This window comes from Stegodyphus dumicola, chromosome 10 (genome assembly GCF_044657685.1).
Source record: "Stegodyphus dumicola isolate Sdum_Otavi_A_Nest chromosome 10, ASM4465768v1".
Lineage (NCBI taxonomy): Eukaryota > Metazoa > Arthropoda > Arachnida > Araneae > Eresidae > Stegodyphus > Stegodyphus dumicola.
Genome location: NC_140777.1, coordinates 123003121 through 123019045, shown reverse-complemented (window position 1 = coordinate 123019045; position 15925 = coordinate 123003121). Strand labels below are relative to the sequence as shown.

At 34.8% G+C, this 15925-nt stretch overlaps 1 protein-coding gene across 1 annotated transcript; it reads left to right on the top strand.

Moving 5' to 3' along the window:
* The first annotated feature begins 572 nt into the window (after nucleotides 1-572).
* Nucleotides 573-1550, top strand: LOC118201083 (histone-lysine N-methyltransferase SETMAR-like). Its single transcript, XM_035373107.2, has one exon. It carries the CDS (start codon nucleotides 573-575, stop codon nucleotides 1548-1550), a length of 978 nt encoding a protein of 325 aa, XP_035228998.2.
* The last annotated feature ends 14375 nt before the right edge of the window (nucleotides 1551-15925 follow it).

Genomic DNA, 15925 nt, shown 5'->3' with positions numbered 1-15925 from the left:
CTTACATTATATCACAACCTCTGATATTTGAAAATCTAAAGTACAATAATAGATACTTTTATGCTCCGGTAACGAAATTTCTTTTGCATAATTATATATTTTGTTTGCCGAAATTTGTCTTCCTAGTAAACATATCTTATGCCGTCCGAATAAAATACTTCAAGCGTTATGTCTGAAGAGGTTTGTGTTCTATATTCTTTACCGGCTGTACCTTTTAGTGGTCTATTATTAATTCAGAATTGTATATGCACACAAAATTTATTACGTCTTATACAGCAAACTACAAATCACACTTAAACAACACTTCAGAATCCATGCAAGCGGCTTGTCACGTGACCAAAAAGTGACTTTTTTACGTAGCAAGTCGGTCAGCCAATAGTGATTCAGCATTGTGACAGCAGGGGGTACGGCGAGTACGTTTTAGGAACATGCGTTCCTTTCAATTTATCTCCGCTGCAGCTCTGCGATCGCAGTTCCGCACATGCGCAGTAGACGCTCTGTATCAAGGAGAAGAAACGCGCGCCATTTGGAGATCGCTGTCAGTCACGTACGCTTTGTTGTGCTTGTTTACAATGTCGGTGTTGATTGAAAATCCCGCCGCTTGTGAAATCAGATCTGTGATTCGTTTTCTGAATGCGAGGAAAGTGAAACCTAGTGAAATTTATCGGCAAATTTGCGATGTTTACGGACCAAAAGCGGTGAGTGATTCAATGGTGAGAAGATGGGTTCGAAAGTTCAATGACGGACGTAGTGATGTGCACGATGAAGAACGAAGTGGGCGTCCATCTTTGGTTACAGAAGAACTGGTTCACGCGATTGATTACAAGATCCATGAAAACCGAAGGTTTACAATTAGTGCTCTCGCTATCGAATTTTCCCAAATTTCACGATCACTAATGCATGAAATTGTTACCGAAAAACTGAAATTTCGTAAACTTTGCTCACGTGTACCAAAGATTCTTACTGAGCAACACCAAACAAAACGGATGGGTAGTGCACTTCAGTTTTTGACCCGTTATACTGAAAGCGGCGAAGAATTTCTGACACAGATAGTTACAGGAGATGAAACTTGGGTTTCTTACGACACCCCTGAAAGTAAGCGGCAATCAATGGAATGGAGGCACACTTCATCCCCAGCAAAGGTTAAGCCGAAGCAAATCTTGACACCTCGAAAAATGATGTGCACAGTGTTCTGGGACTGGAAAGGCATCTTACTCATTGATTTCTTACCGCATGGTCAAATAATCAGAGCAGATGCTTATTGCGAGACATTTCGGAAATTGCGCCGCTCAATACAGAATAAGCGCCGAGGATTGCTGTCAAAAGGTGTTGTTTTTCTTCACGACAACGCACGACCACACACTGCAAATGTGACGAAAAACCTCCTACAGGGATTTGGCTGGGACGTGTTTGACCATCCTCCGTACAGCCCTGACCTTGCTCCTAGCGACTTTCATCTGTTCTTACATCTTAAGTCTTTCCTTGGCGGTCAACACTTCAACAATGACGACGAGCTGAAAGAAACTGTTTCCAACTGGTTGAAGACATAGGCGGCAAATTTCTATGAAGAAGGTATATAAAAACTTGTGCCGCGCTATGACAAATGCCTGCAATATTTCGGCAGTTATGTGGAAAAGTAGTTTAAGAGTTGTTGAATTTTGTGCAATAAATAACTTTTCTGTAGCTGTACACAATTTACTTTTATTACCAAACGGAACTTACTTTCTGGACGTACATTGTATTTCAGAAAACACAAGTGCCCTTCAGCCCTTACACGATACCCTTACAGCAAAAATAAAATCAATAAATTGCAACATTATCAAACATTACATAAATACAAAATCAACTAAGAATAAATGATAATTCATTAAAAGTTTAACTTTCTCGATCAAACATTTCTATCAACATAAAAATTCATTCATATAGCATGACAGATACAATTTTATGATATATTTACATATTACAAAGACAATATTTGAAATATATGTTTTAATTTTTTCTTAAAAATTCATATGATTAAACTTTTTCAATTAGCTACAGAGTTCTATTAACTATAAAAATAAAAATTTGGTGAATGACATGTTATGATAGGTAGCGAAATATGTAAATTACAGAAGAATCTTAAATAAATGAATCTCTCAATTTCATGCATTTTGTTTTCTGTTCTCCTCCTAAAATAATTAAGATTTTATCTTCATTTAAAAAACTATAAAGTTCAAATTTTTACATACCTTGCCTTCTAAACATGAGTATAAATAAATGTCAAAATTTAGTATAGAAATTTAATAATTAGATGTAAATACTGCTTTAGTTGATTAAGGTAAAGCACACCAGGGCTATCTGCTAAGAAAAAGGAATGCCATCATGGAGGATTTTCTGTAGGAAAATTGCCTCATATACACGTTACACATGAGGAAAAGCATAAAAACGCCCGCGCAACCAGCCCATTCACCTGGACTGAAATCTTCATTTCACTATATGTATACAAAAATTTTATGTTTCATTTCACAATATTTGAAACATACGTTTGCTTATTTCAAATGTGATATACTAGTCCAATTTCACAATTTTTGTTGAAATCTCAGACGACCCATTAATTCTAGATTCAACTGTTCTCTTCTTTCAGGAAAGTCCCAGGAATTGCCATTGCACGCCACACAGCGTGCAAAGGCATTTGGTGAAGGACCTTTCAGCCTAAAAAAAATAAATTAAATCACCTTATTAAACCCTTACAAATTCTTTGCCGCCAGGTTCCGTCGCCAAATCCCTTGACGAGTTTTCTCTCGGCTTTCTAGCGGCCCAATAGCAAACTGGTTTACATTACGTCTATGGAACCTTTCCTTCTTTACGTAGACGTTCTTTCGTTAGAATAGAGTACATGGGGGCTATTCTAGTCTCCATGGTACCGTATACGACAATAGGAAGGTATTTTCTTTTGTTCTACATGCACTGCACATGCGCGTCTCTCAATTCTCGAGGTTAATGGAAGCCTTTCTCAAAGACAATCTGATTGGAGCTGCGAAAATTGGCTTTACGAATGACGCTTGCGCAATACATAATTCGACAACAAAGTGATCGCTTCCAACGTTGGCGCAAAACTTGCTTTTTTTTTTTTTTTTTTTTTTAGAGAGAGAGAGATTGCCGTATGACATTCCCCGACTTTTCCAGATTTTGACTAAAATATTTAAATTCCTTGACTTTTTCCTGTTTTCCAGGAAGCGTGGCAACTCTGCAATTTGAACCGCTTACTTGTCACTCTCGAAGATGCTGAATTACATCACACTGCCTAGGAGAAAAAAATTCTTTTGTATCCCTATAGTCTTATCTGAAAATTAACAAAGACGATACCCTCAAGCCCTGCTTTCAAATGAGCAGCATTTGCCACTGCAAAGCCAGTTGAAAAGGGATGGAAATACATTTCTATTTCCTATCTTTTTAAGTAAACTTTGCTTTGTATGATCCTGATACAACCCCACTCTTGAGACAGCATGACTAATTATGCAAAAATCTTCTCTTCATTTTTTGTGAATTCTGAGAACTGCAAAACCTGAAGCAATGAATTTCTGTGGAAGGTAACGATCTACGCAACATTTAACCCAGCGCCGAATCTTTGATTTTTCTGATGTGGGGCAAAAGCTAAAACTCCCGCCCTCGATCATCATCCTTTAAGTTTCTCTAAAAAGTTTTAATTTCATTAATAAATACAGAAATAGGTAGGGTTTGAGGTAAAAAACCTAAGCTCTAAAAAGTTTTAATTTCTTTAATAAATATAAAAATAGGTAGGGTTTGAGGTAAAAACCTAAGCTCCATTTTATACTAAATTCTTTACGTGCCCCCCTTTTTTTTGCTATAAAGGAAAAATACATACCGAAGTTACATAATTAGAAAATCGTCCCCTTCTAGGAGAATCGCCTTTCTTGTGAGCTTACTTTCGGATTCAATCCTAATCCTAATTCTAAACCTGAGTGCTTCTAACCCTCCAGTCCTCACCACCATTCGTTTTCCGTTCTAGGGACAACGGGCACCCCCTAAGCTTCTCACTATTCTGTATTATTGCATTATTGGTTAAATTATGTTGGGTTAGATTATATGAATATGGCAAAGACAGGAGGGCTACCTAATTAGAGAAGATGTGCTTTCATGGAGGAACGTTTTAAAGGAAACTGGCTCGTATTCACATTACACACGAGGAAATCCACGAAACGAAACCATGCAGCCAGCCCGTTCTTCTGGGTTTGAACCCAGGCAAGGTCGAACTACCAGTATTCAGCGGTCTTAATCACTCGGGCACTGCTGAGGTCTGATTATTTACTATGTGTTTCGCCAAGAGGTTCTGCATGGAAAAGGAGGGATATCCCGTGGAAAAAACTGTAAGGGAAACTGGCTCGTATCTATGTTACACACGGGAAAACTCACTGAAATGCTCATACAGCCAGCCCATTCACCTATACTTGACCCTCGGACCGAACTACTAGTGCTCAGTGGCTTTTATTGCTCAGCCACTAATGGGACCATTGCATACAAAATATGGGCTATTGCCGAAAGTAAGTATTCTGAAACGATTATACAGAATATGGGCTATTACTGAGAGTTATTCGTGCTTCCTGTCTTGTTTCTCATACTTCCTGTTTCATAAGTAATTTTAAGTTCTTACCTGCCTTAACGCTATTAAAATATCACTGAATTAGTAACGAAAATTAAAATTTTACTTTGTAAGCCTTTTGTTCTGCAAATAAGTGCATGGAGTCGTCATAATTTGATCTACGGTTCGATTTTCGGTTGCTAGAATCACGAGACTTGATAAACGCTCCTAGCTCACCGATGATCGTAGATATTTTTTAATATGTTTTAATTTCCTGAAACTTCGATCTGAACAGGTTGAAGTGTTCGTGATTCGTCCTCAAGCAGTTCATCAGATTGCTTTTGTGCTTTGGAATTCTTTCTTTGTCAGATAGACTTAACTGCATGTTTTTCGATTACTGTTTTAGACTCTTGTATCCAATATTCCATACGATTTTTCTCTCTTTATAATTTCTCAGTTTTGGTCATTTCTTCCGTTGACTACACAGAATGCGGAAGAGGAATTCCTTTTGAATTTCTATATTTACTCGATTGAATTCTGGAAAAATATTAACTCAAATTTTCAGGTTGTTAGTAAATTCAAATTTTTCACAGCATGTACCAGATGTCCTACCTCATGCTTTGATTCCGCATCAAGAGAAGTATCTTTAATTTCTTTTAAATATTTGAATATTTGCGGTAAATTCATTAGAAGGACTTTTACAGCCACATATTTTTCCGACCATCTCGTCTGGCTGCTTCCTTTTAAGTTTTATTTTGTATTTCTTCATAATATACCGTCGAGTAGTGCATCCGCAAAAAAGCGAAGTATTTTCTGAGTAATTCCAAACAGATTAACTGTTTCCGAGCACGAAGGAACAGAATGCATGCTGACAAAATACGAGGAGTGAGCCGAACATGGCACAAATTCCTCCAGCTTATTCATTTCTGTAATTCTAGCTTATACTGTTTTAGAAATGCCAGCCATATTAGACCCGTTGTCGTAACACTGACACCGACATTGCCCAATATCTAAACCATCAAGTGTCAATTAAGGCACTAATTTTCTACACTGCGTTCAGAAATACATTCTCCTGTCTTTCCACCAATTTCTATGAAATCAATTAAACTTTCCTTTATCTCACACAATCACAACACGTTTTTACGTATTGAGTCACCTGGTTCATTTTTTTCTGTATGAGACACATATGGGGTAAATATGATTCCTTTCACTTTGTTAGGTGAGTTGACTGGTACTTAAGAGTTGAATTATGTTTGGCAAGCGGAGAGATTAAATTCAGAAAATTTCCTTTGCTAAGTCGAGGACACTTTGTGAATACTACTTGGACTACTTGGGATTTAATCAGACACAAGAAAAGAACGATAGTTTGTTGAAAGATATAGTACCGCATCCATGACTATATAGATTTTTTTTCCATTTTTCTTTCTCTGTATGAATGAGTTGCTCAGTGTCGTGATCTATGCCTTGGCACGATTTCATTTGTTGTACTCGAATTTTCTACTTAATCATGAAACTCTGTGGATTCCAGACCCTTCGCGCTCAGTTAATCTTGATAAAACTTTTATCCAATTAATGAATCCTATTGTATGGTGTAACGGGTAGGGTACGAACTGCGCCAAATTTGATCGAAGATTCCCGTCCCCCTCTTTTCTAATCCACGAACTGCGCGACGTTTCCTGTCCCCTATTTCTTTCCCAAGAAGATTGGGTGCTACAAAAAGTCATTTATTGCCATTAATGGGACATTCTATTGAGACTGTAAGTCTTTATTTTCGTTTATCAACATTGTAAAAATTGTGCATGCAAAACAAATATTAATTTAAAGTCTGGCTTGTGCTAAAGTAAAAGTAAATTACAGTGCTTAAAATCTACGCTAAGAGGAGATGCTTATCGTATTGTGCAGTCAATATCCATAGTTGACTCCAATTATAAATTAGCCTTTTCATTACTAGAAGAAAGGTTCTCTAATCACCGCGAACAAGTGTATGCTAATCTGAAACGATTTATGAATATGCATCCTATGCAAAATGAGTCTGCGTCAGCAATATTAAACATTACAAATGAATGCGTGAGATCATTAGAAGTTTTAAATCAGAGTGTTAACGGTTTTTCTTCCAATGTATTTGCATACATTTTAGGGCAAAAATTAAATCCTAACACCAAAATATGGTGAGAAAGAAAATTAGAGAAAAAGAATTTGCCTAATTTAACAGATCTTATAGAATTTCTTAAAGATATGCAAGAACTCTCAACGCTTCAAATAGTATGACTAATACAAAAAAAGTTACACATAGAGTTTCGCTGTCGTTTCTAATTGAAAAAAAAAAAAAAAAAAAAAAAAAAAAAAAAAAAAAGACCCATAAAAATAAAAAAATCTCTCTTTAAAATCGAAAATGCGCTTCACCACTGTTCCGAGTCAAACCAAAGGTGAGCCTAAGTTGTCAGCTGGCTGCAAAAAAATCTAAATGCTTTGCTTCATCTGAAAGACATAATGGATGTGTCTTGAATATACTCGACGAATATTAATTTGAATTATTTCATTTGTCCAGGATGGCCCAAGGTTCATTTTTTGGGTTAGCTCTTAAAAAATAGTTACAATGCTTCTCCATTTCCCAGCAGACGTCGGTATGGGAACCAGGCGACTTCTTCAACAAGCTATCGTTCTATTTCTTATTTGAATACACTCGGCTCAGACAGCAAATGATACAGGGACTCAAGATGTTACTGATAGGGTCAGTCTATCAGTGACGCCTGGAGTCTCTCTATTGGCCTCTTTCTGAACATGTATTTATAGTTGTAATCGGCTGTACTTAACTTTATTTTAACTCATGTTCCTTTAAAAGGGTTCTTAGTATTTAATTACAAATCTTCTTAAAAGAGGTTTTTAAACTTGGCCTTAAATTTATTAGCATTGTACTAAAATTAGAGAGTTGTTTTAGCGAACAACATACCAAAACGATCCAGTGTTATACTTGAATTTGCCGCCCTCAAAAGTTGCCGCCCGAGGCAAGAACCCTGGCTTGCCCCCCCCGCTAGATCCGGGACTGATTTAACCCCAACGAGTGTATTTCATTGCTGACGGATGAGGATACTTTTCATATCGACAAGTTTGTCTCAGGGAAAAAATAGTTAAATATATACTGCTGTGTTGCACATGTTTGTAGGCACCTATTTCAATTCATTCGGATGTATAAACAGCACCTCTCATTTTCATTTGCTTTCTTGTGAAACCATATTATGCAAGAACATGGTATTACTTTTCTGTAGACATTTTATAACTTCTTGTGTATACAGATAACAGTGATCGCTATGGAAAGCAGAACAGCAATAGCAAGGCATTAACAATATTAATAAAAAAAAGTTGTAAAGTTGTCCATTTTGGGAACATAAAATTTTAAAACGATCTTCTAGGCCTTCCTGAAGCTAAAACAGAGATCAGAAAGAAGGGTGTATAAGACACTTTTATTTAAGCATAAAACTAACAAATGACCCAACTTGGGTTACAGGAAGCCAACACTTCTGGCTTAACAGAAATATGTAACAAATAATAGTTTCAGGGTGTGGTAGGTTAGCCCAATGGCTCACAGAATACTTTAACGTGCAGGCACAGCTCTGGTCTATAGTAACTAGTGAGACAAGCCTAAAGGCGAGAACACGTTAACGCAAGTTGCTAATAATCACAGCACAACATGGCCTGGCATAGGCAGACATGCTCTAAAACTAACTTTCGAAACTCTTGCTTAAATAGCACTTCATGCTACCTTAATCTAAATAAACTCTCGCTATCTCATTTACATTCTGGCATGAAACGCGTGGGTGAAAAGAGTGATAGGAAAGGCTTTTCAACTTAAAATTAACTATTAGTTAAAAGTAAATAGATAAACCTCACAAAGTAAAAATAAAATCTGAAAGCTTTCAAGTTTTATATTACGCCCAAAGAGGAGTTTTTATAACGTTTGTGTGTTACCTTTATCAAATATCATGTTCTTAGCACTTAAACCATAAAATTCAGTTCAAGAGCAATATAGAAAAATAATTTTAAATTGAGCTTATCTTTGGAATTTCTGATACACAGTCTCTCTCGCTGGAGATAAAAATGTCTTTTTTTCCTTGCGTACAGTGTTGCCATTCCTCGCTTTGAAATCGTTGAGTTTCTTAATCAAAAACCTATAAAAGATTTTCAAAATATGAAATAGATAATAAAACAAATTCCAAATTTGGGCTTCCAGATGCCCATATTCGGTAGAAGGCGTATACGTTATTCAAAATTTGATGATTCTAGGTACCATTGTTTTATCACAATGCGAGAACACATACATACATTTACGTAGATTTTTCGTTATTTTATTTCTTTACATACAATACAGGGCGATAATATGAGGTGGCAACAATTGAAAAGCGATTCCGACTTTTAAAGTTTTTGACGCAAAATGCCAAAATGAAATTTAGCCTTTCTGGGCTAACGCCCTTTGGGCTAAAAATATATGTAGACCACGGGTTCTCAACAGGTGGTACGCAAGGAAGAAAAGTATTTTTAACTATTAAATTCAAAAATTAAAACCCCAACATCCTGATTGAATTTTTTCTCTAACACTTGTAAATTTATGCGATCTGAGCTGTGTTCAGGAGCGGTGGTGGTAGTAGTACTTTGTAGTGATGGTACTAAAGGTTTTCAATTTTTGTTTAGATGGTATGTGTTGGTCAAAACGTTGAGAACCGCTAATGTAGACTATATATCAGTTCATATACTGTTAATATAACTTTGCAAAATTTACTCTCCAAAATGTTTGTTATCTGAATAGCAGATAAGATATAACAGCTTCTTTTAGGTTTAGAAGCACTGCATCAATACTCTTGTGCATGGAAGCCACTGTAACCTAAATAATACATTTTTGAGCATGCAGTTGTGATAGAATGTCATTAGTGAGAAAAAGGAGACTGGTAAAAAGACAAATGAGAGAAATTTAAAGGGAAAATCTGAATATATGGGAGTGGGACAGATGAACAAAATGTTTTGCCCGCTGATAGCCATAGTACCATTCTGACATTTTTATAGTAGTTATGAGGATAAGATAACTAAGAAAAGCATAGTTCTCAGGAATGACCTGCAACTTGAAATCTACATATGGTTCCGAAGATGACGATTTTCAGCCCCCCCCTCCCACTCCCATTTAGTTATATTCGTTTTGTATTAGCTGAGAAATACTTGGCGACAGAGAAGAATCTTGTCTAATAGCGCATGCGCCACCAGAATCGGAGCTGAAATATAGTCTGTGAGAAACTTGATTTTTGTTGTACATTCGAAGTTGCGATTCATATTTTACGCTGTAAGAAAGAAACTTAGCGCCAGAGTGTCGCTATGGAAAATAAATGTATTGAAAGTTAGAGTGTTTTATTTCTATAATTTGTGTGGTTTTATTTTATTGTGATATATAGCTATCGACGAGTAATAGAGTAATTCAAGTTTTTTTGGTCCGTCGAGCCAGAGCAGCTAATAAAGTTTATGAGACTGTGATATTACTTTCGGTTTTGTGAAACGAAGAATTACTTAGTATACTTCCGGATTGAAGTTCTGTAGAAACAAAAGTTTAAGTACCCTCCCCCTTTTTTGAAGCTCAATATTTGTTTATTGACTGTTGCTAACTAAAATGTCACTAAAGGAGATATTAGTGAAAAAACGTACATTGAAAACACAGTTAACAAAGTTAAAACAAAAAGTTGCGAACAAAATGTCCAAAGAAGTGATTTCGAAGTACTGAAGAATAAGTTTAAAGCGCTTAAGACAGACATAAATTCCAATTTCGATTCTTTGTTCGGGTTATGTACTGAAGAAAGTATTGATGCTTATGTAAAAGAGAAAGAAGAGATTGACGATATTCTCTTAGATGTAGAAGTCGAATTAAATCGTAAATTTGCTAAACTTTCCAAAGAAAATAAATCGGAGCCTTCGGTTTGCACAAATACTGAGAACAATGTTAAATTACCCAAAATTACTTGGCCAACGTCTTCGGGTAACTTGCATGAGTGGCTTTTCATTTAAAGATATCTTTTTAGCCAGTATTGATTCAAATCCTAATTTAATAGATGCGGTCAAATTACAGTGCTTAAAATCTACGCTAAGAGGAGATGCTTATCGTATTGTGCAGTCAATATCCATAGTTGACTCCAATTATAAATTAGCCTTTTCATTACTAGAAGAAAGGTTCTCTAATCACAGCGAACAAGTGTATGCTAATCTGAAACGATTTATGAATATGCATCCTATGCAAAATGAGTCTGCGTCAGCAATATTAAACATTACAAATGAATGCGTGAGATCATTAGAAGTTTTAAATCAGAGTGTTAACGGTTTTTCTTCCAATGTATTTGCATACATTTTAGGGCAAAAATTAAATCCTAACACCAAAATATGGTGAGAAAGAAAATTAGAGAAAAAGAATTTGCCTAATTTAACAGATCTTATAGAATTTCTTAAAGATATGCAAGAACTCTCAACGCTTCAAATAGTATGACTAATACAAAAAAAGTTACACATAGAGTTTCTCTGTCGTTTCTAATTGAAAAAAAAAAAAAAAAAAAAAAAAAAAAACATACACACACACAGAATTCGTGTAGATTATGTGATTGGAGCAATCACAAACTTTTTAATTGTCCTAGATTTCAGAAATTAAGTGGCAAGAAGGGTAGAATTTGTGAAAAAACAGAATTTATGTTTTTGCTGTTTTAATTTGCACAGTGTGAGAAATTGCCGTTCTAATTACTTGTGCAAGAAGTGTAAGAAAAAACACAGCTTTCTCTTATGTTATCAAAATGAAAATAATTCCTTTGGTACCACAGTAGAAAGAGGAGATCAGGAGTTGGGTGATCAAAACAGCAATGCGTTAAATGTATACGCACCTGCATTTCAAGCTAAAACTCCAAACGAAACCTTTACAGCAGCTACGGGTACTAACAATATCTAATGCCTTTGTATTCATTGAGACTAATGATGGAACTTTAAGGTGAAAACGTTACGTGATAGTGGAAGTGTTTTTGTTTTCGTACCACTGAATTAGCGGATATACTTAATTTAAAAAAGACAAATATTTCGTTTGCAGTATATCAGGTACTTCAACTACGATAAAAAGAAAAACAGTTGTTCTTATCTGTAATCAGGAACAAACGTATAAAAGGAAAGTAGAGGTTTTGGTAATTTCAAAAATAGCAGGTTTAACTCCCGCAAAGTTTATCGATGTTAGTAACCTTGTGATTCCGGAGAAGGTGAAGTTAGCGGATCCGGAATTTTATATACCAGAGAAAGTAAACCTGTTGCTCGGCGCGGAAGTTTTTTATGATATGTTACGAGCGGTGGCTTTGCAAATGCGGTCAAGAGCAAGAGACTGACGTTAATTAAGGAAGGGGAAAGTAAACGGCTGTGTCGGGGATCCTAAGGGGAGATATATTTTAAAAGAAAAGTGTTTTTAGGTCTCATTCAGTATCAGTAGATCAGGAATAAAATCTTGAATGGAGCTCTCTGTTCTTCACTGTAAGTCAGTAACGCGTACAAGGATGCACACGGTACCGAAATGGAGACAAATTACATAGGATTCGAAAAGTTTTGAAGTTGTTTGAACTTTTACGTATTTACTAAAGTTTGAACTTTTACGTATTTACTAAACAGCTTAATAATATTAGTATGCACTTTTTTGGTTTATTAATAAATAAACAATTAATATTAATAAATTATAATAAATTTATTAATAAATTAATAGATACGCTTTTTAATAAAATAGTATATAAACATATCAGTAATAAAGTATTTACAACTATTTTAGTAATAGTAATAATTAGTAAATATCCATATCATTAATGTAATTAATGAAAGCCATTTGAAACCAAAATAGAATTTGCATTAGTAAATTATAGTTAAGAATAATGGCCCCCATTGTTCTGATTAATATTGGAATAATTTAAAGATTAAATCCGATAGTATCTTAAGATGTTTTTGCAGTTGGAAAAACAAGAATATAACTCATTTTGATTCACCTTCCTTTTCTTTATGAATGACGAATATCTGTTTGCCATACACGTGATCAAATAGGGAGTAAGTGCTTAATCCATAAGATAATAAGTATTGATTAACATTTCCTATAATACCAGTCCTACTTCTAATTAAGGATAATTAATAATTCCTAAGAGCAACCCCCTTAATTTTGACTCGCAGCTTTTAATTTTAGACTAGGATATAAGCATAGGATCTACCTTTAAACAATGGGATTTTTTTTTTAAACATTGTGGCATGACAATGCCTAGTAATAATAATTTTAGCGTCTGTAAGAATCATTTTCTGGATTGCCATCCTGATTTTTTTCCAAGAGCTATTAAAAGTTGCAATTGACGACCATGAGCAATACATAATACATACATATATATAACGTAAGCATACCATAAAGAAAAATGAACCCCAACGAAAGCTGATTGACTGCTATTCAACTCTAAAGAGGGGTTTATCAGAGGGAAAATGGCAATTAAAATGAATTAAAATTCCATTTAATTGTTTTTAATTCTTTATTTAATGTATCGATTTATAACTAATTGTAATGGATTGGAATATTTGAATTTGAATTAGCTGAATATTTAAGAAAAATATTATGACTGCGAGAATAGAAAAACATTTTTTGAATACCTGTTATCGGGCAGTTATCACTGAACGATTGTCTATGGACAGGGACAAATTTGAATCCTAACATGTTCTATCTGCTAATTAATTTCCGATTAAATAAAATTGCAATTTCAGTGAATGTGGAAAAAGCATTTTTGCAGATTGGTTTGGCAGAAAAGGATCAAGACGCAGTGCGATTCCTGTTTGTGGAAAACACACAATTAAATTAAGTTTCTCACAAACGATATTTTAGCCCCGATTCTGGTGGCGCATGCGCTATTAGACAAGATTCTCCTCTGTTCTGTTGTTATCCCTACCATGAAAAACCTCAACTATTCTCCCCACTAACCATTTGGTTGAAGCAAATTTTCATCTTTTATTAATACAAGAGTTCCCAACTGAACGTCTTCCTTTAAAAATTTCCATTTGTGACGTTCTTGTAAATTATTAAGATAGTCACGTTTTCATAATTTCCAAATTTTTTGTGCATACTTAGTGATTCTTTGCCATTTAGACAGTCTGCTTTCATTTATTTTGGATAAATCTGGCTCAGCAAGAGTTTGATAGGTCTGCCAACTAAAAAGTGACCTGGGGTCAAAGTTTCAAAATTATTGTAATCAGCTGAAATTGGAGTAAGAGGTCTTGAATTGAATACTCCTTCAATTTCTGTTAAAATAGTTAAGAATTCTTCTAAAGTTAAGCACTGATTACCAATAACTCTCTTCAAATGACGCTTAAAAGATTTAACACCGGCCTCCCAAATTTCGCTGAAATTTGGCGACTTAGGAGGAATAAATTTTCACTCTATACCTTCAGTGGTATAAAAACTCGCTAAATTCTCATCTGGACACTTAACCAATTTTTTGAGTTCTACACTAGTACCAATAAAAGTTTTAGAATAATCACTCATTATTCCAGTACATTTTCACCTTCTGCAGGAAAAAAAAAAAAACGGTTTAAGATTGCAATAAAAGATTGCCTAGTTTGGTCTGTTAGAAAAATGTATATGTTACGGCCAAAGTCCGAAGTTCGGCCAGTTCTCGAATTGGCCGGCCATTTCGCACATTGGCCGGGGCGTGTGGCCCATGTCTGATGTACTGGAAATGAATAGCGTATATGCAACTTTAGCCGGCCACTTCCCGAAGTGCCCGGAACTCTCTGGCCAATGTTCGATGTGCTATATTTTCAGTGTATCTGGCATCCATGAATCGAATTACGAATCTGTTTACGGGCCCGCCAACTGAATAGTTTTGATTGCGGGTTAGTGTGATTTCCCCGGATAGCTAAGCCCTTTCAATATTCGTTTATTTTTTGTTACACTAAGGATCAAACTCCGTTTCAAGAATTTGTACGTGCTTTCCAAGCACAGCAACTACAATTTTTCGAATAATTTCTCCTAACTCAAACTTCTAATGGCACAGAGTGAAGGTGCCTCAGTGCCATTAGTGGTGCTCAGTGCCAAAGTACTGTTCAACCGTCCATAAATCCAATTTTACTTCAATCATTTGAAAATTTCGATCCTAAAAAAAAAGAGTAATTTAAATATAAAAGATTTGAAAATTTTCTTGATATAAAAGCTACTAAAAACAAACAAAGAATCTTGTGCTCAGATGCTTCTTAACGCTTTAAGGACCATTGTTCCCAAATGGAGAAATCATATTAAAAAAAAATATTTAAAAAATTACAGAAATTTTTAATTTATTAATTGAACTTAACTAATATTTTAACACATCAAATGATTTTTTGAAATAAAATTGGAGTGCTGATTTTACTTTGTTTATTCACAAAATATGCAAAAAAATATTTTCCGCTATAATAGATGTGTTATGTCGTGAAATTTTTTTTAATTAACAAGTAAAATTTAATTGTTCAGGAAAATTTTATGTGAAAAAGAATAGATATCTAAATCCAAAATGTGTATAAATGTAAAGTAATTAATAACTAATTAAATATTTTATGCTGAAAAAATAATTTCTCTATTTTTAAACATATGCCTCAGATATTCATGGGAAGGAGCATTATTCCCATTTGGGAACATCCTATAAATCTATTAATTTTTTTCCCTTAAATGCAAGCACTATAATACTGTTTAATGAGCTAATTTTAAGCAATATATAGTGAAAAACCTTTGTTTACACATGAAAAAAGTTTTGGTACTTAAAGTGTTGATTGAATAGGTGCCTCTTTATTTATGTTAGATTCTGTAGTTTCACCTAAAACTTATTTACATGTACATTAACTGCTAAACCACGAAAGGATCGCCGCATGATTTGTGAGTATCGTATTGTTTTTCTATACTTTTTTTTTTTTTTTTTTTTTTGCATGGCTTTTCCTGACGAAACTAGTATGCTGGGCAAACATGACGCACATGCAAATGCGGAACCAGCTTTTGCTATGAGAACCATGTTCTTAAGTAAATTGAATATATTGCTGCAAGAAAAAGCAGATAATAGCTGGATCCTCATCAGCAGAGACAAGTAATCTATTTTCATAGAGGACGTTAAAAAGGCTAAAGTAAAGCAGAAAAAAGAAAGTGTTGACTATCGTCGACTAAGAAAATATGATGTTATTGAGGTTGACGGAAAAGAAAACTTATTGTCCAGTAACAGAAGACAATAGCGTTATTTTGTACTATGTGCACACAGAAGAGTTATTTGACTTGCTACATGATATTCGAAAATTGGACATGGAGGTCGCACACGG

Bases quoted from the DNA above. Each gene is read 5' to 3' on its own strand.
- LOC118201083 (XM_035373107.2), top strand. From the start codon at position 573: ATGTCGGTGTTGATTGAAAATCCCGCCGCTTGTGAAATCAGATCTGTG.